This window comes from Exophiala aquamarina (assembly GCF_000709125.1).
Source record: "Exophiala aquamarina CBS 119918 chromosome Unknown aczIA-supercont1.4, whole genome shotgun sequence".
NCBI lineage: Eukaryota > Fungi > Ascomycota > Eurotiomycetes > Chaetothyriales > Herpotrichiellaceae > Exophiala > Exophiala aquamarina.
Window position 1 is genome coordinate 3,597,828 of NW_013550584.1, and position 21,408 is coordinate 3,619,235.

At 51.2% G+C, this 21,408-nt stretch overlaps 7 protein-coding genes across 7 annotated transcripts; 2 read left to right on the plus strand and 5 right to left on the minus strand.

Moving 5' to 3' along the window:
- Nucleotides 1-670: 670 nt before the first annotated feature.
- On the plus strand, nucleotides 671-2,251 carry A1O9_06401 (uncharacterized protein; the record flags this gene model as incomplete). The annotated part of the gene is made up of 1 exon (XM_013405611.1): nucleotides 671-2,251. The coding sequence occupies one exon, from the start codon at nucleotides 671-673 to the stop codon at nucleotides 2,249-2,251; it is 1,581 nt and encodes a 526-aa protein (XP_013261065.1).
- Nucleotides 2,252-3,144: 893 nt separating this feature from the next.
- A1O9_06402 (uncharacterized protein) lies at nucleotides 3,145-5,612 on the minus strand (the record flags this gene model as incomplete). The annotated part of the gene is made up of 2 exons (XM_013405612.1): nucleotides 3,145-4,719; nucleotides 4,776-5,612. 2 exons carry the CDS (start codon nucleotides 5,610-5,612, stop codon nucleotides 3,145-3,147), a joined length of 2,412 nt encoding a protein of 803 aa, XP_013261066.1.
- Nucleotides 5,613-6,465: 853 nt separating this feature from the next.
- Nucleotides 6,466-7,876, minus strand: A1O9_06403 (uncharacterized protein; the record flags this gene model as incomplete). Its single annotated transcript, XM_013405613.1, has 3 exons — nucleotides 6,466-6,591; nucleotides 6,645-7,668; nucleotides 7,716-7,876. The coding sequence occupies 3 exons, from the start codon at nucleotides 7,874-7,876 to the stop codon at nucleotides 6,466-6,468; spliced, it is 1,311 nt and encodes a 436-aa protein (XP_013261067.1).
- A 2,733-nt stretch (nucleotides 7,877-10,609) lies between these two features.
- Nucleotides 10,610-12,094, minus strand: A1O9_06404 (type II pantothenate kinase; the record flags this gene model as incomplete). The annotated part of the gene is made up of 3 exons (XM_013405614.1): nucleotides 10,610-11,412; nucleotides 11,468-11,747; nucleotides 11,816-12,094. 3 exons carry the CDS (start codon nucleotides 12,092-12,094, stop codon nucleotides 10,610-10,612), a joined length of 1,362 nt encoding a protein of 453 aa, XP_013261068.1.
- Nucleotides 12,095-13,315: 1,221 nt separating this feature from the next.
- A1O9_06405 (uncharacterized protein) lies at nucleotides 13,316-14,362 on the minus strand (the record flags this gene model as incomplete). The annotated part of the gene is made up of 1 exon (XM_013405615.1): nucleotides 13,316-14,362. The coding sequence occupies one exon, from the start codon at nucleotides 14,360-14,362 to the stop codon at nucleotides 13,316-13,318; it is 1,047 nt and encodes a 348-aa protein (XP_013261069.1).
- A 522-nt stretch (nucleotides 14,363-14,884) lies between these two features.
- Nucleotides 14,885-16,536, plus strand: A1O9_06406 (uncharacterized protein; the record flags this gene model as incomplete). The annotated part of the gene is made up of 3 exons (XM_013405616.1): nucleotides 14,885-15,457; nucleotides 15,512-16,388; nucleotides 16,469-16,536. The coding sequence occupies 3 exons, from the start codon at nucleotides 14,885-14,887 to the stop codon at nucleotides 16,534-16,536; spliced, it is 1,518 nt and encodes a 505-aa protein (XP_013261070.1).
- Nucleotides 16,537-17,900: 1,364 nt separating this feature from the next.
- On the minus strand, nucleotides 17,901-20,361 carry A1O9_06407 (uncharacterized protein; the record flags this gene model as incomplete). The annotated part of the gene is made up of 2 exons (XM_013405617.1): nucleotides 17,901-20,216; nucleotides 20,311-20,361. The coding sequence occupies 2 exons, from the start codon at nucleotides 20,359-20,361 to the stop codon at nucleotides 17,901-17,903; spliced, it is 2,367 nt and encodes a 788-aa protein (XP_013261071.1).
- Between the last annotated feature and the right edge of the window lie 1,047 nt (nucleotides 20,362-21,408).

Consider the following 21,408-nt stretch of genomic DNA (forward strand, 5'->3'; position numbering starts at 1 on the left):
GCTCGGTGTGTTGCATTTCCGGGTCCTTGATCTAATCTTTCAAGTCCCCTTCATTGCCGCCGCCAGCCGAACTTGCGGAAAGTCTTCCGCCCACCAGACTTCACCAGCTTCCATTCTCGTTCCCTCACTCATCCCACACCAAATATGTATCCATCAATTGCACGTCGTACCATTGGGCGGGACATTCTGCGCGGAAGTCGCCCGACCGCCCCTCTCATTATGTCTCCGTCTTAAAATGCGAACGAAGGCAAACGAGGGTTGCTCTTTAAGGAATTATTGCCTACCCGCTCTCATCGATAATTGTTTTCCCTAAATCCGCCCAATCAGGTAGTCTATTTGCTGACAACTGCTTGATCTCTGGACTTCCATGTCTCGAAAAAGCTGAAGAGCGAAAGTGCGCTACACTGCTCATATATTCTCTACATCAATTACAGTTATATATTTCTTCGGTAGTTATGCAACTACCAGGCCAGTAACCACGAGCCAACCTCTACTTCACCGCGGTGATATTATCTTAAGACTGCCTGTATCTGGTTACATTTCATTTTGTGTCACCTCCTCTCGTGGAATCCGCTTGTTGATTTAAGCTTAGAGCCAGGCGAGACCACGACATCACCGTTATATCACCAAAATCGCCAAGACAGAACGGATACAGAAAAGAAGAGCAGAGATGATTCTCCCACTACTAATCTACTCACTCCCCTTCTTCCTGCTCATCATCCTCTTCAAGAACCAGTCTCTCCTCCCCTCGACAATCCCCGGACCACTCATCGCGCGCTTCACGAACCTCTACCGCGCATTCCTCGTCTACCAGCGATCCCCGCACGAAGTCCACCTACAACTACACAAACAACACGGCCCCCTAGTTCGGCTCGGGCCCAACGTGGTCTCCGTATCCGGCTCAGCGCGGTATATCGCGCAGATCTACGGGATCGGGAAGGGGCTGGTCAAATCTGATTTCTACAGCTGTTTCCAGAACATCGTCAACGGGCGCCGAGCCGCGAGCCTCGTCGCCATCACGGATGAGACGGAGCACGCCAAGTCGAAGCGGCTGGTCGCGCACGCGTACAGCCTCAGCACGCTCGTCGAGTACGAGGGCCTCGTCGATCAGACGGTCGATGTATTTCTGACGACGCTTGAGGATCAATTCACCACCACCGCGACCAAGGACAACGACACGTCTTCCACGCCCGCTCCCGTGCCTGTCCTCGACCTTGGCCGCTATCTCCAATTCTTCGCCTTCGACGTGATCGGCGAACTGACCTTCTCCCGCCGCCTGGGCTTCATTGAGTCCGGGGCGGACGTCGACTCAATCATCGCCGCCATCGGTGCCAACTTCGAGTACTTCAGCGTGCTGGGCCAGATTCCGTGGCTCGACGAGGCCCTCCTCGGCAAGAACCCGCTCTACGTCAGGTACTTCCGCAAGAGTGTCAGCTCACCCATCCTACAATTTGCACAGGCGCGCTTGAAAGAACGGTTACGTGATATCGAGGAAGGTCGCGGCGACGAGAAGAACTCCTTGGACAGGCCCGATTTCCTCAGCCGCTTCCTGAAGGTCAGGCAGGAGGAGGTCGACGGGGCAGAAGCGATGAATGATCTGCGCATACTTTCGTACCTCTTTGCGAATATAAATGCCGGCAGCGACACTCTGGCGTCGACCTTGAGAGCGATTCTTTACCACCTACTGAGAAACCAGGCGTCGCAGGAGAGACTAATCACCGAGCTGGCGAGCGCCGCGGCGGGGAGCAAGATTTCGGCGCCGTGTCCGACATGGAACGAAACACAACAGCAACTCCCCTACCTCTGCGCGGTGATCAAAGAAGGTCTGCGGCTGAATCCCGCACTCTCGCTCCCACTGGAGCGCGTCGTTCCACAAGACGGCCTCCAGCTCAGCCACGAGGACGGCGCGACCACATTCCTGCCCGCCGGGACCATCGTCGGCATCAACCCGTGGGTCCTGCACCGCTCGCCGGGGATCTTCGGGCCTGACGCTGAAGAGTGGAGCCCAGAGCGTTGGCTGACAGAGCACGAGCAGAAGACGAAGACCATGGAGCACGCGCTGCTGGCGTTCGGGGCGGGCAAGAGGTCTTGCCTCGGGAAGAACATAGCGATGCTGGAGTTGCACAAGGTCGTGGCCGCGCTGTTCTTGAAGTTTGACGTCGAGCTGGACGATCCGGCCCGAGAGTGGGTCGTGAGCAATGCCTGGGCGCTGAACCAGACGGGGTTGCTCGTTAGGTTGAAGGTTCGTTGAGCCGAATTCTGAAGATTTGCCTAGAATGCTCGGGGACGAAAGAACATATATCCATGATATGGAATATGCTTTACGAAGGAATTGCGAAAAGGGGCTTCGAAGTTTCCAGAGGCTAGCTATATGTACCGAGCCACCGGCACCAGCGAGTTAACCAATCTATCCACCACTCAACACCGCAGTGCGCCGTCTGAAAACCACGCGCCAGCTCCTCCAGCACCTGAGTTCAAGGGGGATCCCTTGAACCCGGATCCTCTTCATTCCCAATGCTCGCCGGCCAAGGCCAAGACCAAGACCAAGAACATCAAGTATATAATTAAATAAAACGACAGAATTGACGCATTGGCGATGCGACGCGACTCGACGCGACGCATGCATTCAAGAGCCCAAAAAAATAGGCGTGCCTCGAGCAAGAAAGAAATGAAAAGACATCAAAGTTCGAGAGGCTACTATGTACTAGACGCTGCAACTATATGAATGCCAGTCAAGGTCGCATACTAATCAGTCCTATCGATGTATGTACTGCTTTGTCAATGTTGGTTCCGAACAGCTTGGAAAATGAGAAAGAGGCTCGGGAGGACGAGGACGTCGGGCATGAAGATACCATGTACTAGTACACGGATATGTACGGGCTGACCAACTGTGAGGCGATGCTAATATAGCCGTAGTCATGTCACATCATGCTATGTCAGACTTGTGTGGTCAAGAGGCCAGGAACAATTGAAGTGCAACGGCAACGGCAAGCATAGATAGAATTTAGAGCATATCGCGCTTTCCTTGTCGTTTTATATGAGAAAGACAAGACATTAGATGAAATGGAATAACAATGAAAAATTAAAAAAGGAGTAAAGCTAGTTGAGCAACTGATGGACAAGCGTAGCGACTAATAGTACATACTAGACCCAGTCACTGCCTTCTCTGCCGCTTGGCCTGCCCCTATTGCCTTTCTTTTGCACTCTCGCAACATTCCCTGACCGACCATCATCACTGCCTATATCATCACGACTGTTTGAGAGTCCACCACTCCAACCTTGCTGTTCCTTATCTACAGCTCCATCTCCATCTCCATCTACACGTCCAGCAACAGCACCATTGTCACCCACACGTGCACTGGCGGCACTAACGCCGATAACATCAACAAGAACCCGCAGAGAACGCCAAACGTCTTCGTCCCAGCCGGCGGAGCCACGTATAGCTTCGACGAGGCGGTGCCCGACGACAGCGACGCTGACGGCTACTGACTCAGCGCGCCATTTGAGCGCGAATTCCGAGAGACGGATCGATGTCACATCAGGGGCGCCGATGCCGAGCATTTCGTGCGCTTTGCTCGGGATGTTGCGGTCCCGGCGGGGTCGTCGTTGGTAATGCTGCCCCGGGGATTGTGTGAGGTGCTCGTGATACTGATAATGCTGGCGTTGGGGATAGTAGGAGCTGTAGCCACTGGCATTGTTGGCGGTCCTGGTTGAGTCGTAACTATAACGATGGTCACTCCCTCCCAAGTATAGAGATCCAGCATGAAGGTTTGAATCAAACTGAGCAAGAACGCCCCCTCCCCTCGCCTCATTCCTGACTTTCTCAAAGAACAAGTCAATGAGGATCCACGCTGTGAGGCTTTCGAGCAAGGTGCTGCATGCACCCGGGAAGACTCTTGCCAACGCGTCAACGTACATTTGATCTGAGACTTTTGATGGCCGTAGTTCAAGCACGACAGGTGAGGAAAGGTACAGTAGATTGGACGGGAAGTGATCGATAGCGTGTGTTACGGCACACAGAATACGGTTTAGTTTGTGGAGCCTTCTCAGCCGAGTCAGAGTTGTGGATCGGAGTGTAGGTGACTCTTGGAGAGATGATTTCTGTGGGTGGCAATTTTCCTTCTTCCGTTGTGGAAAATCTTCAATTGGCCAGGATTGTGAGTGATGGGAAGAGAAATTCTTTGACGAATGTCCATTATGGTGGCTACTCTTCGACTTTTTCAGTCTTTTCCGTGCTGAGCTTTGAAATGCAGTTGTGGAGGATGTGCCGAATGGATCAGCAAGGTCTTGAAGTTGTTGTAATGTACTGCTGAAAATACTGCTGTCCGAGCGACTGGTTCTTGTCCGTGATGGCAACTTCAGCGGTGCGGGTACGAGCTTTTCTGAGGATGGCGATGCAATCCCACAATTTTCTGCAATTCGAGGCCCAGTAATAGGGGTATCGGAAATGCATGATTCGATACTGATATATTGGAGTGTAGTGTCCTCGGCACCTGGCGTATCATACGGGCTGAATGCAGAGACTTCCATTGTCCTTTGAGTTGGCGTGTGTGGCCGGGAGTCCAATGTGGTCGTAGGCTCATGTACGGACTCCTCACCATTTCCGTGTTCACATACAGCATGTGCAATTTCCGCTTCTTGCGATGCTTGGCTCGACGGTGGTCTTTGGATTTGGACAATTTTAGCTTTGCCAGGACCAACAAGAACCGTTGCAATCATCTGTGCAGGACATGTCAATTGGGATCCCGATCATCAGCAAAGTTGGGCTACTATACCACTTCGTCTTCGCCGGCACCCTGAAAAGCACTGGTCCAAGGACGTTGAACGACCTGATAGAATCTGGTCTTGAATTTGCGCATCCTCTCTTCGTGGGACGTGGTATTAGCTAACCACCCCGATTCATCCGAATGGATTGTTTGGCAATATTCCTGTTCCGATGGTGTCACAGGCATTGATTCAGACGCAGTACTCTGTTCTTCATCTTCGATCTCTGTGTCATCCGTAGTCCATGAATCTCTTCGATACCCTCTGGGCTGCTCCTTGCATTTACGTCGACCGTCGCAGTAGTACGTTAAGATATCTTCACTGTCAATCGAGTTGGTATCTGTCAAAGAATCGCGCTGCCTGCAAGGTTTTCCGAAATGGAAATAGCCGAGGTCCTGTAATTCAGGCTCTCGCGATATCGGACTGGGAAGAAGTGGTGTTTGAGGACTTGAATTCGCCTGTCGTTGAGCAACAGCTCGTAGATCATGATAACTAGCCGACATCCTTCGTAGTCCAGGGGATAGACTTGGGATCGAGGGACTATTCTCAGTTACCGATGGAGACTCGGGGAGTAGAAGCGGGAAAGGAGTCTTCATCTCCACCACAGATGGTCGAACAGTCGTGGTTCGAAGCATATCGTGGAACCCAGTAGGCTTCGATCTGATGGACTTGGACCTCCGAAAGAACTTTGAAAGCTGCAGCTTTGGCCCATGACGAGCCTGTAGAGAAGGAGATGCGGGTGGTGTCATCTGGCCTTCATTCACGCAGTGAGTCAAACGAAATGGCGTAGGGACGGGCAGACGGTCAATCTCAGCATTGATGGGAGAGCTTGAGGACTCTGACTCCATGATGGCTTGTATATTTTCAACCTTAGGGATGTGTTATAAGTAAAGAACCAGATCCCAAAGTCTCCAACATGGAATAAATGAGACATATATCCGTAGGGGGGCCGATCAATTCGTTATTGGGCGCGCATCCGCGTGTTGCAAATCCAACCATAGTGGCGTTGGCCAAATCGAATGTTGGACAGCCGCGCTTTGGCGTACAAAATGGACATTGCCCTTGCATGAGCTGTCTCAATGGTTACCCACCACGGGTAGAGAGGTTGGTCCAGCCACCACGAGGGTTGCGAAAGAAAGGAAATTCATCCCTTGCATCGGAAGGGCTTCTCCACGACAAGACAAAAACGATGAAGAAGCTTCAAGACAAGCCGACCAGATGCACCTTGCCGTCAAGGCCGAAATTTGAAAGGAGGCATGCATCCTTTTAATTGTCATGCCTTGCAGAAATAGACAAAGGCTTTAAAGATTGTGATACACAGTCACACCAGGGTGGTGCCAAGCCTTGTCATATTGAAATTGCCACTCCCAGGAGGAAATTTCCAGTAGGCAGAATGACGACCAAAGTCATACCAGGATGGCGCCTCTAGCATCGGCAGAGTATATAACAGGTGTATGGAGGACTCTTATGGTCCTCTGAACGTAAAGGGTGCGCCATTGTGTGGTGCCATCGGACAGGAAGGTCCACTTCCCCATAAGTGGACATTAGCAGGAGCGGCTGCCCTCTGCTCGGTGCACGACGTGCAGAGAATGAAACGACAAGCACGGATAGCAGAATGTCTGAATGTATGGTCTTGTGGCCAGCGTTGGCTTCTATCTGGCTGGTGCCTTTCCGATGTGATTATCAATAAAACATAAAAGTCTACATATGCTCAATGGGGTCTTCGGGGAGAAGATCTCGGCGTTCCTCCAGCTCTTCCCTTCGGGGTAGGAGTGCTTTAATGGGAGGCCTAACGAGATCGTTGAACATGAACGTTCCATAGACCAGCTATGGTGGATGTTAGTATAGATTGATTCGTCGAATACATGGTTAGAACTTACTAAAGCAAAGCCGGCCACCTGTAGCCATTTGAACGTCTCCCAGCCAAGGCCAAGAGAGACAATCCAAATGAACAGAGTTCGGCAAGTGTCAATGATAGATCTTGAAGTTGCCGAAATGCTTCTTGTGACGGAGAGGCCGAAAAAGTTGAAGCCACCAATGGAAACCATGATTGCCAAACTGGTGATGCCAATCGTTCGGTTTGTGAACATTTGGCGATAGCCTTCTTCGGCATCGAAAAAGCCATATTTGCCCTTTGCTGAAACGCCAATCGTGAAGTGCAAAATGATTTGCAACAATATCGTGACCATGAAGCCAAAAAGACCTTCCCAAGCAACAACCTTGAGGGGTTCCAAAGCATAGTTTTCAAGGATCCATTCTTCCAGGCAAAATTGGGTGGCAGTAAAGATTTGAGCAAATGCAATGAGAAAGATGCCTAGGATGGTTCTGAGAACAGGGGTTTCGGATGCTTGAACAACCACAGTTCGGATGGCATGCAGTGAGGTATGCAAGAGCTCTGGTTGGTCAACTTTGGAGGGGGAATTTTTATCCCCCGAGTATATGGCGCCTGCGAGGCCAACCAAGGCAACGCCCAAGACGACGATAAAGAGTGAGAGCCAGTGGTATAGGAACAATCTTCTCTTGAGGAATAAGACACTGAACAGACCGACGAATAGGACCAAAGCACCCCGAGTCATCTGATATATGGATGCCGCGACAAAAAGGAGACCGACATTCATGAGCGTGGTTCCGGTAATATCACAACAAGCGGGAAGAGCAAGTAAAGTGATCTTGTAGCCTGTCAGAGGGGTTCGATCTTCGGCATTCGGAACAAGAGGCTTCAATGCAGGACTAGCAGCGTCCCGGGATCTGGTAGGTCGCAAAGGCTCATCATCCTCCGGCTCCTCAGTGTTGACCGGCTGGTAGAGGAGAGGGGCATCTTTGGATCGGAGGCAAAAGTATCGGTAGAGGAAGACACCTCCAAGGACGAGCCAGCTACCCATCTCGCCAATGAACATCTGAACTCTGCACTAGGTCAGCACAGCGAAGCAGGATAGAATTACTCGGCTCACGTCTGGATGACGGGCTGCTCAAAATTGTAACGTTTCGTTGGATCAAGGTCATGACAATTTCGAACACATTGCTGATCTTGGTACTTTGTGAGGATTGTATTGGCACACCCCGTCAGTAACATCATGCCCACCAAGAAAGGGATTATTGCTGCAACTGCCATCGTGAAGCGAGGCGAGGCGAAGGCACGTGTGGGACAGGTGAGCGCGGAAGAGAGGTTGGCGGAGGGTTGCGGGGAGGTATATCTGTATATCCGCTCAGCAGGCTGACTTGGATAGCAGAGTAGATGGGATACAACAGTGAAGGGTATGGGACTTTGAAGAACGGAGGCAAGACTGATTTAGATAGTCGTTGGGAGGAGATAGTGAGATGGTTGTTTGATATGGAGATGCGCGAGGTACAGCGCAGGCAGTAGCATGCTCAGCAGGAACGAGGTGCGTTATCTGTCGGATCGGAGAAAGTGGGGGTCCGAGAGGACTGGACGGACAGCACTAGACAGGGAAGCCGGGAAGAAGAGAAGAATGCAAGAAGGGAGGGAGTTCGAGGTACTACTGTAGGTGCCGGGGTACAGTAGGTTCACAAAGAAACAGGGCAGGCGCGGGTGACCACCTACACCGGCACCTGCACCTGCACCTGCACCTCCACTGGCCGTTGCCTGACAACGCAGGTGGAGCCCCCGGACATTGTACCCACATAAACAAAGTACATCAGTCTGGATAATTGCGAGAGATAGTTCTCTACTGACAGCGCAATTGACTGCTACCGTAGATTAAGAGATTGCAATCATGATGAATTCCATTCTGTTTTCTTAACAAAGGTCGGAAAAGATGAATGTGTCATCCGTCCGGGCACAGTAATTCCAATGCAATGCCGTGCTGTCCGTGCTATCGATACAGAGACATCCCACAGTGCATAGATGCTGCAAGGCAATATACAGACCAGAGTCCCCTACGCTCATCTCTCTGCCAATCGGCGCAGGAGCGTGTAGAGAGAGCCTTCAGTCCCCACACATCGATGGTCATTTCCAAGAAGAAAGAAGGAAAGAAAAAACAGTCACGCTCTCATAGATCTCATCGCTGGACAGTCAAAATGATCCCAATCCCAAGCCTCGGGCTAGCCCCGTGCCCATCGTCACACCGTCGCACCGTCAATGGCGTTAGTTGAACTTGCACGTAGAATCCCCTTAATAAACCTATGCTCCCCGTATTCCCCGTCCCCTGTGTCAGTCATGTACCGAGTAGACCCTACTGGGTCGCCGGACGCTGGACAGGCTACCGCTCCTACTCCTCCGTCGCCGTCGACTGCCGTTACTGCGCACCTTCCGCTCGACGACGACTTCCTGCGCACCGATTCTGCTCTGGTTGTTATTTATCGAGTTAAATAGGTAGATGATGAGGAGGGTGCCGAAGAACGTTCCGAGGATCGCTCCAGCTAGGGTACCACCCGAGTACTGTCCTGAACATGATGGCGCATTGGGAGCCTGAACGATAGTTGTGGTCGCTTGGCGGGGGACAAGTAATGCTGGCGTCGCGGGGAGGAGTAGTGATGCAAGTGTAGGGGCCTAGAGATTCGAGTTCTGTCAGTGAATATCTTCGGAGTTGGGTGCAGTCAAGTGTGGGAAGGACGGGTGGTGCAAGGGTGAGGTCCGGCCAAAGCAGACTACGGCGCATACCATTTTTCAAGTCATAGATCTTTCTTTTGTATGTATCATAACACAGAGACCGCAGAAGCCAATGCGACGGTAGTGAAGAGGTCGCAAATGTGCAAGTGGAGGGTAGAAAGTGCGAGCGCAAAAGGCAGTTAGATTCGCGTGCGCTGCCAGCGCTGCGTAGCGTAGCGAGGCGAGGTGCCAGTGTTTCACGGAAGACAGCCGCTTTGGGAGATGGGCTGGTCTGCTCGGGTTGCGCGGCGGAAGGGAGGGACAGCCACAACGCTCGAGTGACTGGGAGGCTCTAAAGCGAGCAAGATCAGGTGTTTGAAAGGTGAGACATGACTCGAGACACTCGGAACAGTGAACAAGAGTGAGAATGCGAGCGGGAGAGAAGAGATCAAATGGGAGTGCCTGGTTAGGAAGCTTGTACGGAGTAATTGAGGATGAAGGGGGCTAGACGTAATAATGATACAATCATACAAGAGGGATGCCCTGGCTGGGTGCTCGGCATTGGGCGGTCTACTGAAAGGGTAGGCCCGGCACCTCGTAAATACAGTACGAGCACCGAGTGAGGCGGGAAGAAGAACAAGTTTGCAGGGAAGGGGCCCATTGAGGTTTTGACGTCAGAGCTGCCTCGGGCGTCCCTTCCAGAACGAGATGCGTACAGTATGCGGTAGAAAGTAACACCGAGGCCTGCTACCATAGTAGACTAATAGCAGGAATAGGTTGTTAATGCACTATTCGGCGGTCTCTAAGCACCCCGTCTCATCGACGTTCTTGCAACTCGTCATTATTATTGCCAATTTATTATGGAAAGGTAGCTCCCAAGGTGCACGTAGGGTTCTTTCAGACAGGTTCTCTGTTTCTGGTATGTATACCTAGGTACTACTGATTTCCTTAGGAAAAAATGTTAGTTAGCATGCTCCAATATGTCACTACGGAGTTGTTCTCCGCCTGTACCTGAAGTTCCGCGATGTCATGTCACTAACTTGCAAAATCCTCAGTCCGTCCCGGATAGATAGCATCATTGGGACCTGTCCAAGGAGCCACTCCGTCCAATGCTCATGTCTCGGATTATCTTTCCTGGGACCTATACACGTCTTCGCGCGGTTCCGTCTTCCCGCTCGAAAGTCGGCATTTTGTTCCTGGTCCACTTGAAGCCACCTTGATCATCAGTGTGAGGCTCAATCCACCAACTTCCTGGCGTAGTCCTTGAGACTTCCTGGCGTAGTCCTTGAGTCTTGATCATGGCTGATCCTTGGTCAAGACCTTGCCCAGCCTCGTACTCGTGGTATCCTCCAGACTATTCCGCCGACCCCAGTTCTTTGGCTGTCGCTTGAGAAAAGCACCTACTGATCCAAGATAGCCCTCGTGTCGTAGAAAATATGCTTGCTTCTGGCCATTGGACCAGAATTTGATGGCGTACGACAACGTGTTCATCGTCTGTGTATGGCCTCGAATAAATGAGCCTCCAAAGTAGATATGCTGCAGGTCGTGCTTTTCCGACTGCAGGTAAGCAATTTGTCCGATATTGTTGGAAATGGCATATAACAGACTTCGTGCCATATCTTGGATCTTGAATCCCTCCACTTGTTCGTCGCCGTCGTCGCGCGGGTCTCGATGGAACAATCCCTCACCATCCTCCGCGTTCCTCTCGGCCATTCTCTTCATCCTAAACACCTTTCCAAATGTGCTGGCAATCGTGGTGCTCTTCAACCCGATTTTGCCGTACCCGGTGCCATAGATATCCCCAACAAGCATGTCAACGCCACTGTTGTCCCCTCGTTCGGCCAAAGCCAGCATCTCATCGAATGTCCGGGCTCCCGTGAGGAGGGATAAGATCCCCCAGAACGTGCCTCCTCCCAGAGAGGTACCACCCACTCGCTGAAACTCTCGAGGTCCTGAAACCTTGACCATAGAGACGCCCGAACCGATGTTGACAAGGAGGTAAGGATAGATGTCCGGGCGTGCTTCGGCAAATTGCATGGGCTCTTCTTCGCTATATGTAAACACTTCCTGTGGGATCTCGGTTATGAAGAAGTCAAGGCCTGGTCAAAGAACGGGGTCAGCTCCATTCAAAGTTCACCCCTGGAGCCTTCCTACCGATAATAAGACATTCCATCTCATCCTCTTGCACAACATCCACGTGTAGCACCTCCTTCATGCGGTTGTAGAATTTGAATGCTCCTCCACCGGTCGCCATAACGCACAGTTGCTGTGGCGTGGATCCATTGAGCTTCGACTGCTTGATCTTCAGCTCGTTGATAAAGTCAATGCAGACGTCGATACGGTCGGTCTCGAAATTCAGGAAGTTGAGTCGGCCTCCGTCTGTAGAACCTGGCTCGCGGGAGAAGTAGACGAGTTTGGCTAGAGAGCCACCGATCTGCAAAGATCATGTCAACATTAAATCTGGTCGTGGTATGCGATAAGAGAGGAAGTAGGAGAACCAACATCGACTGCGACATGACTGACTACATCTGTGTGATGAGGCAGCCGAATGTCTTTATGTTCCCAGTGCACATGTTCACCTCCAACGCCATTCCGGTCACTAAGCTCGTCATCCACGATAAAGGCACCCTCCACATTGATCTTTACGGCAGCAGCGCTCGGTGGTTGGCGAACCGGTCGATCGGGAGCATCACCATCCATGATGGCAGATGTGTCATGTTCGTGTTCATGATCATGGTCACGACTGTCAACGTGGATGGCATCCTTCTCCAGCGTTGTCATGGTGGAGGACGACGATAGAAATCCGTGAATAGGCCATGCGATGTCTTGCAGCCCAGGACTTTGAGGAAACGCTTGCGTCGTGTGACCGACTGTGAGGAAACGCGGGGGAATTAATCAGAAATTATTGAGCCCTGCATTCACCAGATTGAATGATACAGATTAGTCATTGCTGGCCCGTCTGGCCGATAAGTGGTAACTTGGTAAGTCGGTATGGGGTCCTCTGACAGACAGGGTGTAGGAATAATAATCAGCACAACTGCAACATAGAGTCAGGCCATGTCCCGTCGTAAATGAACGTTGTATTTGTTAATCCATCTTTTTGATTTTATTTTTTCGGGCTTGTGTTAAGTTGCCGGCCGAGGGGACACCGTGCACATACACCTCGGCGATTCTCCTGATGATTGCTCTCCCCATCCCCATCCCCGTCTCCATTAAGTACTATTTGGGGGGTTGCCTCAACTTAGGAGAGTTAAGGCCGAGGGGCAGCCTGACAGCCCCGCGCTAACCGAATCTCTCAGGAGTTCACAGGGAGCCGCGGTTAAGCTACAGACTGCCACCCTATCTTCGCCGAGCGGGTAAATGGCCTTGCATCAGGCACCCATAAGACCCTATTGTCAGAATTGACTTACCTAAGAGATCCGCAGGAACATTAGATGACCTTTACCTTTGTTCTCACTCCTCCAGCAGAAAGGGCGTTTTTTCATGTGCTATTGACTAATCTTTAGAGCATGCTTATTACTATGAGTTTCTTTGCACCATGCCGCCGAATCTCGGCTGGATTCCTCACAGCCTTGATCTCGACCATCATACTACTCTCTCCTAGGAGTCTGTGAAAATGCTCTCAGTGGTCATAGATCAAGATGCGGTCCTTGAGAGGTGTGGTCTGATATCCTGGAATGATCAGCTACAAGTTGGTGCCATTCTGGAAGCTGGCTGTTCTCGGACATTGTCTGGCGATAGATTCCCGGCCTCGACCTTCAACCGTGTTAAAATTTCAGACTGAGGAGTTGAATGGGTTTGTTGCTTCTCAATGTCTCACCTCCCTGCCAGAGCTTTCGACCGTTGCGTACCAAGCCATTCGACAGCCATAGTTGCGGATATCGTTGGTAGGACTTCCAATCTTGCCGTGACAGATGCTGCTCACAGCACCGGCTCTCAACGGCACTGCTCGGGGGCATCCGCACACAATGCACCGAAGTAACAGGAGTACATTCAGGCTCTTCAGCCACCGATATTCTCCATAAAACCTCTCAATCCCATAAGCCCTAGCCAAACAGCCTCTTCAGTTCTTATGGTTCGACTGCCCTGATTAGGAAGTACATTGACCCAGTGGTCGAATAGCTCGTGTACGTTCATTCCAGATACCCCCATTTGGCTCAAGTCGGCATCATTTTTGCCAGCAACTTCGAGACCAGCGACCCCTCCAAAGACCACCAGAGCATGTTGATAGTTGCGAGACTCAGATTGGCTAAGACTTGGTCGGGCAAGAATAGTAGACAGGGCGTCGCCTCTCTCTGAAGTGCCGAATGATACGTCGTAGCCACCATTAAATGGACATTCGGTAAACACGTTGGACAGGCTATTGCATGAGCGAACATTAAACCCCCAGTAGTAGCCTGTCTTCTCTCTCGGTGTGCTAGGTGCGACAGCTTCTGCTCCAGTTGAAGATGAATCATCCAGGTGAAGAGTGACGCGAGTGCCTTGTGGTATTTCGGCGCCCTGAACCAGTTGAGGTTCAGAGAGCCCAACATCTACCAAGGTTCCATTTGCATCCGAGTTCAAGGCAACGCCTTCCCTGTATTCACACCACTCGTTGGCGCGTAGATGATGGGGCATATCAAGACTTGGTAAAGTGCCGGCAGTACGTAGATTGGGATGCATAGGAAATACGGTTTTGCGCAGATGAGGAGGGGTCTCAAGGTAAGAGAGCAGGTGAGCCAGAAAGTGGCAAGGGTGAGAAAAGGCAGTGTATTCATTCTCACCTATATCAGGACGTGATTCCTGGGTGGATTTGTCTTCATCGTCGAATACAACAACCTCGTCGACACAGAAGACAGCAAGCGCTCTTGCGACTTGCCCAGCCAAATAAGTTTTCTGGTCATGAGACTTTGCATTTGCAATGATACTGCCAGGAAGAGCGACACTCAGAGTATGTGCACGGCCTCCAGCTGGACGGAAGATGGCAGTGGGCTTTGACGTGTCAACTTGCTGAGGCTGGTCAGATTTGCTATCACCAAGAGTTCTCTTGCGTTTCTTGTCTTTGGGCATGATGGAGGGAATAAGTGCTTGATGATTGAATAGGTGAATTATTGATAGATTAGCTATTCGTAGACACGGAGTTTTTGCTTTCAACATGAATGGAGGGAAATTCCGTTAAGATTGAGACAATTTGAGCCTCACCAAAGAAGACAAAAGGGGAGTGCCAATATTGCCAAGGCGAAGTCTGTTGGGCGACGCTGATTGGCTGGAGAAGCACCACCCCCGAAAGTCGAGATCGAAGGGGCCGCAGCTGGAAAGGGACAAGGGACAAGGGACAAGTGGACATGCATTGACGGGCCAGGATTACTTTCTCCATATCCAAGGGGACGCCGTACAGAGTACAGATCTTACTCACTCACCATTTCGTTCGTGGCATATGCCACATCTCTCCCTTTTGCACTTATTCTCAGCGTCATTTCTACATAGATTTTCCGCGCGACTTCTTTCTTTCTTACTCCGTTGCCGTCGCTATAATTCCACCAGCGCAGCCCATTTGGCCACCTTATCCCCTCAAAGGGCTCGCACGCGACCATGAGGATCGCCGCCCGTCACACGCCAATTCTGGTGTTCCTTGTTTCCTCTCTCATGACATCCAATGCCTCTGATGGCCCCCTTTCCAATGGCTTGAATCCAGCCGGAAGCGTTCAAGCAGCAAGATCGATTACGGAGGTTGTTCCTGGCGCTGGTGGGAATGTGAAACTAGCTCTTGTTGGCACTGAACACGCTCCTGTCGATGGTAGAGATGGAATGCCCCATGAGGGCCCATTTGTTGAGACCGGTGCCGAGAGGACGCGAAAGAACCAACTAGCCGATGACGAGGAGATTGTCATGGATAAGACCACCAAGAAACAATATTCCGACGTCGAAATCCCCAAGTCAAACGATGCTGTCATGGACGATCGAATTAGGTCTAATCCAGCCGAAGGGACCAGAGGGACAGAAGGCGGCATTTCAGAGAAGGGAAAAGATGGAAAGTCGTCGGATAAGAAGCCCGACGCGCCCAAAGACGCCAGGCCGATTCCTCACAGTGAATTGGATAAAATCCAGGACGGGGAGAAAAAAGAATCGCAGCCGGCGGAAGAGGACCCTAAGAAGATTCTCAAGGTGAAAAGCATCCAGTATAAAATACCCACTGCACCATTTCTAACAATTGCGCAGATCCCTACCGATCTACCAGAAAAACCGCATGACATTCCATATCCCGAAAACCCCTCTTCACCTAAAGACGCCACCATTCTCAAGGACACCAGCAAAGGCGCGAAATCTGACGATCATGAGCCAGCCGTCATTCAGCCCCTTCACTCTCTTCTCCTCTCCTTCACCATGATCCTCTTCTCTGAGATTGGCGACAAGACTTTCCTAGTCGCGGCGTTGATGGCTATGCGACACCCGCGAGTTGTCGTCTTCTCCTCAGCATATTCCGCCCTGGTCACCATGACTGTCCTTTCTGCCGTCCTGGGCCATGCTGTTCCAACTCTCATTTCTAAACAACTTACCAACTTTGCCGCCGCCGGTCTCTTTCTGGTGTTTGGCGTAAAAATGTTGATTGAAGCTCGCGGAATCAGCCCTGACGAGGGTGTCAGCGAAGAGATGAAGGAAGTAGAAATGGAACTCGAAGAGAAGGAACACCAACAGAGGCGCATGTCAAGACGCCGATCTTCCATCTCACCCTACGCCCTTGAATCCGGCCGTGCAGGTCTCAACAGAAAACACACCAACAGCCGCCTGCCATCTCCCCCAGAGAGTCCTGGAAGTTCTCGAGAAGCCTCGCCGACGCGGCAATCTGCTCTGAAGAACGCCGTAACCGGTATCAACAACCTGTTCTCCTTGCTATTGAGCCCAGCGTGGGTGCAGACCTTCGTCATGACTTTCCTGGGCGAATGGGGCGATCGCTCCCAGATTGCCACCATTGCTATGGCCGCCGGTCAGGACTATTGGTGGGTAACTGCCGGGGCCCTGGGCGGCCATGCCATTTGTACCGCCGCCGCAGTGTTGGGTGGAAAGGCTATCGCTGGGAAGGTCAGTCTAAGAACAGGTATGTTACACCACTCACGAGCTTCACGGGCAATCTTCAGGTGCAATGGCTTTGAGCGTTTGGCTAACATTCTATCATAGTAACGATGGGCGGTGCAATTGCCTTTCTGGTGTTTGGCGTCATCTACTTGCTTGAAGCCGTCTATTAATTTTCGCAAACCCAGCCTCTCGCATTTACCGGATCATAAATCATCAGTCTCTTCAGCGATCGAATATCTCAGCGCATACGAGTGTGCAACACGCCAGTCCAATTGTTTGATTTCGACTAGAGTGTCTCCGATCTACCGCAAGTCTGAGCAATTTGAAAACAAATGGGGTAGGGCGTGGCGGCACGGTGCACATGGAATCGGATTTAGCGATTCGGCCAGTCGGTCAGTGGGTCAATGGAGAGCAGAAAATTCTCACTCACGAACTTAACTGTTCTCATACCTTATGTGCTTTTTTTCCCTGAGACCTACCCAGTTGGCTAGAGCTTTGTATTCGGAGAGTGAGCTATTGCCACATTATTGGTTCGCCATGTCCCTATGTCTATCAAAAAATCAAAGGGAACGCAAGGAAAGGGGGCGCGGCCACAGTGTGTACGAGTGAACATCAAAACTAGGAGGGTCGCCTTGTGTGGGTACTTGTACAGTAAATTACAATCGTATGTGGTCTGGCGTTTGCCGTTGCGGCGGGTCTATCGAGTCATTAGACCAGGCAATCAGTCAGGAGTCATGTTGGAGTACATCCCTGCGAACTACATAGCAGTGATGGTCAATACGGTGCTAGCCTCATAGGAGAGGCGCACGCGCCAACGAAGCATGCGCTGAACGACGACATAAAGAAAAGACCAACGGGGTCGTCTCGAACCGACCTCGCCCTATTGTTTGCTTCACTCGCTGTGAATAAATATCAGCATAGTAGTCCCTAATCTGAAAAAAATACTCCACACCGTGGGTAGGATAATCTACGCACTCTCTCACGCTAGGATAGACGTTTCCCATCTCGATGTGTGTTGGTATTTAAGCCATAGCGCGCGCAGGGTTTGATTTCAACTGCAATTCGATTGGAGAAGAGCGAGATTGCTCGACAATGCCTGATTTCGACCAAACAGCCGACCCTATGAAGAAACTTTTTTGGGTGAACCTCAAGATGAGATGAGAAAAACAGGTAGAGACAGACCCCCGTTCCTCTCTCCCTGTCCCTGAAAGTTGTGACCCGAGATGAGAGCCCTGTGTCTGTTTGTACCGTTGACCAGACTCGAGAACACATTTACGCCGAATCCATACCCAGCGCTCCAAAGCCTGTGAATATCCCAGAGACATACCCAAAGCCTCACCGCGTATCCAGAACCGTTCAGCAGACTCCTCCCCAGTAAGAAAATCGCAGGAGCCCCAATAGATGGGCCCGGAATGCACATCATTGTTAACCCAACCCTCGAGAACCCAACAAATGTCAACTCCAAGTGGAGATCTTGACAATATCTCCCTTCCGCCAAAACGTAATTGATCATTCCAAAATCTGTGAGAAAACTTCAACCTCGCTGCTTTGGTCTGCTGAGCATGTTCAATCGACTCAGGCTCAGAATGCCCTTCCTCTCCTTTGCGTTGTTCTTTGCCATTTCACGGGCAGAATTTGGACGAAGCTTCTTCACACCAGACGGAGCCTTGTCCATGGTCGCCTCTTTGCCACTTAAATCGTCACCGGTCGCAACCCGCGCGCGCTTTCCTCCTCTCTTCATGCCCTCATCTTCAACCTCCTCAAGCTTTGGCGTATCTTGCCATCCACCAGGAATGGAAGGCAGGACTGAAACTCTTCGGTTCTCCTTTCCAGCATCCGCTTGAGCCTCTTGAGCACCGGACATTGTTGACTCACGGCGGCGTTTCTTTCCTGGCAGACCATGGGGAACAGTTTTGACCTCGGAATCCTCGAAAGGCTGAACTAGTTCAGAGACGCCTGAGGTGCGGACCCGGCGAATCGTATTCGGAGATGGTTTCGACAAGTTGACGTTATGGGGAGATGTCATGACCTTATTGGCATGAATGGTAGGGTTGGTCTGATTGACGACAGTGTTGACTGAAGTTAACGTTGAGGATTCGTTGGAACGAGAAGGATGATGAAGGGTGGTGAAAATCGACTTGAACTCTTTAGACTCTCGACGGTTGTGGTTTCTCGCTTTGTCCTTGAAGGAGGTTTCCATAATCGCCGTAGCAGGACTCGAAGATGCAGTGGGTAACACAGGATACTCAATCTCACTTTCAGCATCCTCCCATTCATCTTCGACTTTGTCATTATGCAACATGTATGCAGCAGGGTCGTACGGCACGACAGGTCCTTGAGGCTTTGCAGGGGTCAAATGTGGCAGCTTTGCAGGACTGGGGCTACCAGCAGCCAACTTGACTGCATATCTCGACTTGACCCTCGGGGTAAAATCCACTTTCTTAGCGGAACCAGGGATGGAAGTCGCAGTATTAGGCCTCTTCGGAGTTCCTGGTCTCTCCTCGATCGATGTCATGGCATTGGATCTATGGCCTGGCCTTAGTATGGACTTCAATCCAGAAAATGTTGGAAGTTTGGAGGCGAAGCCAGTACGCTCAGCAGCGGTGCCAAGATCCGTGATTGATTTAGCACGCTGAAGTGTTCCTGGTTGAGAAGTGAAACCGATGCCGCTTAGGCCTTTTAGTCCTGACCGTGGTGGTTCTTGTGAGTGAGGGGGCTGAGAAATCGATGGTGGTCCGGGCGGCTTGAATCTCACGACTCCATTCGAAGTTGAAGGTCTCGCAATCGGGGCAGTTGATACAGCCTTGAGTGATCTCATACTTGTTGTTCGAGAAAGGGATAGTTGCTTTATGGGAGAGGCCACAGGGATATGACTTGATGCAGCCTTGGCCAAAGAGGATTTTGTGGGTGATAAAAGACTGCTCGCAGCCAATTTCGGAAGCGTCGACGCTGTCATTTGGTCCTCAGATTGTCTACCAGCGGAGACATCAGGCATCTCTGACTGTCTTGCACGCTTGACAGAAGTTGTTTGTGCCGGGATGGATTTGAACGGGCTCACTGACGTTGGTCGACCGAGGAAAGGAGGTGGTTGTCTGCCGGGGGTGCCCTTCCCAGCAGTCCGAGGTCGATCAGGCTCATCTAACCCCGCTTTAGAAGGGCTTCTCTTCAGCGACTGTGTTGTAGGTTGGGCAAACCCAGGACGAGATCTGAATGCAGAGGGATGATTGGCTATAGAGTCCATCTTCTTGAACTGTGCAATGTGGACATCGCTGAACCGGCCAGCCTGGCCCCTTGGTTTGGCAATCTTCCTGCCTGATGCATGTATTCCATCAAAGGCAGTCTCAGCTGCAGCATCTTTCTCTAGCTGGGCTTTCTTCTCTGCCAACATCTGTGCCTTGATTCTGGCTGCCTCTTCTCGCACATTGTCCATGAGCTTTTGTGCTTCCGTACTCAGTTGTGAGTCTGAACCAAACTTGAAATCGAAGGTTTTGGCAGAGAGGTGTGCCGGTGTACTGGATTGAGCCTTGGAGGGAGTATTCTGGGCACTTGCGAGAGAGTGGGGCGGCTGGGCAGGAATATCAACAAAGCCGAGTTTCAATCCGGAATCTGGAGCTTTCGCAGTTGATTGATGCACCAGTCCAGGATGCATCTCCGCACGATCGACTCTGGGTTCGGTCTTGGGGGTTTTGAGACCTGATAGCCTTGAGAGTTGAGATTTGACAGTTGCCGCAGAGGCTGGAGTTGCCAATACATTGTCGATTGATAGTGGTTCTCTATCATCTGGGGTCTCGTCTCGTTCGACCAAGGATTCGAGTCGGATGGTTGAAGGAGTTCTGCGAGCAGAGGCAGGCTACGGAGTTAAAACAATTGTTAGTCTTAGAAGCAAACAAGGGCATTGCGATTGGAATCAGACAGAACTGCTTGCTCTGGGCGATAAACATTACCTGATCCTGCTGTTGAGCAGCTTTGCTCAACCGAGCGGAGCGACGAGCCATGGCCGACAGCTGTGGCAATGCTTGCAGATATTCACACAATCTAGCTTAGTAGAACGATGGGAGTTGTTTTAAGAGAGTGGCCCGTGGAAGACTGTAGAGAAGGGGATTGGCCAACACGGTACCTGAGTATGACAGTGTTGATTTGATTGAAGCCTGGCGGTTGCACCTCAGGCTGTTTGTGGATGTTCTCGAGCTACGTCAGGCAGTAAACATTGCTTAGTCCTAATTTACTCTAGCCGTCTTGGCAACAGACGCGCCATCACGTGACTATTCTACAGCCGAAGTCGAGAAGTAATTACGGATTACTGTACTCGGAGACACTAATTGCCTTCCGTGTCCAAGTCTCCATGTGAAACGGCTGGCCGATGACCATGCTTAGCCAGCGCAACATTGTTTAAAAGCTTCTTTTCAATCCTTGTCTTCTTTGACATATCTCCTTTGCGTTTCAAACGCAACGACTTCTTGATTACTGTACAAACTCAGACTCGCGGGTTCTTGAAGAGAAGGGCGGCAATGTACGGACGTCTTTGGGATCCTAACTGCTCACCTTTTCCTCTCATCCTTGCGCTGTTTCAGAACGTCGACAAGGTGGCAATGCTTTGGCGCCTACCTTGGAGAAATCATTGAGACTATCTATACCTTTGCACTGTCGTTCGTTACGATTCATACATAGTCGACGGAATCCCGAATTGGTGCTCAGCACACGGCACCCTGTTGCCCTTCGTTGTCCCTTGTTCCTAGCCCCTGGCCCCTCAGATGGAGCCTCACCATGTCCTTTGCTGACCATTAGCCGGAAGCGGCGATGACTAACGCATCTAGGCACTAGAATATTCTCATGGGATTGGCTTCTCAACTTTCCATGCTCCTGCAGTTCCACTTGAGCCAAAGCATCAATCAGATCCTACCCTCTAATAGGGCATAGTCTGGCGTATCACCTTTGAACTTAGCCTTGCCAATCATGGGCAGACTGGTTGCGGGAGAATGAAGGATTCCTTCACGAATTCAAGCTCGTGCGAGACACGACCGCCCTATGGTACGGAGTCCTCG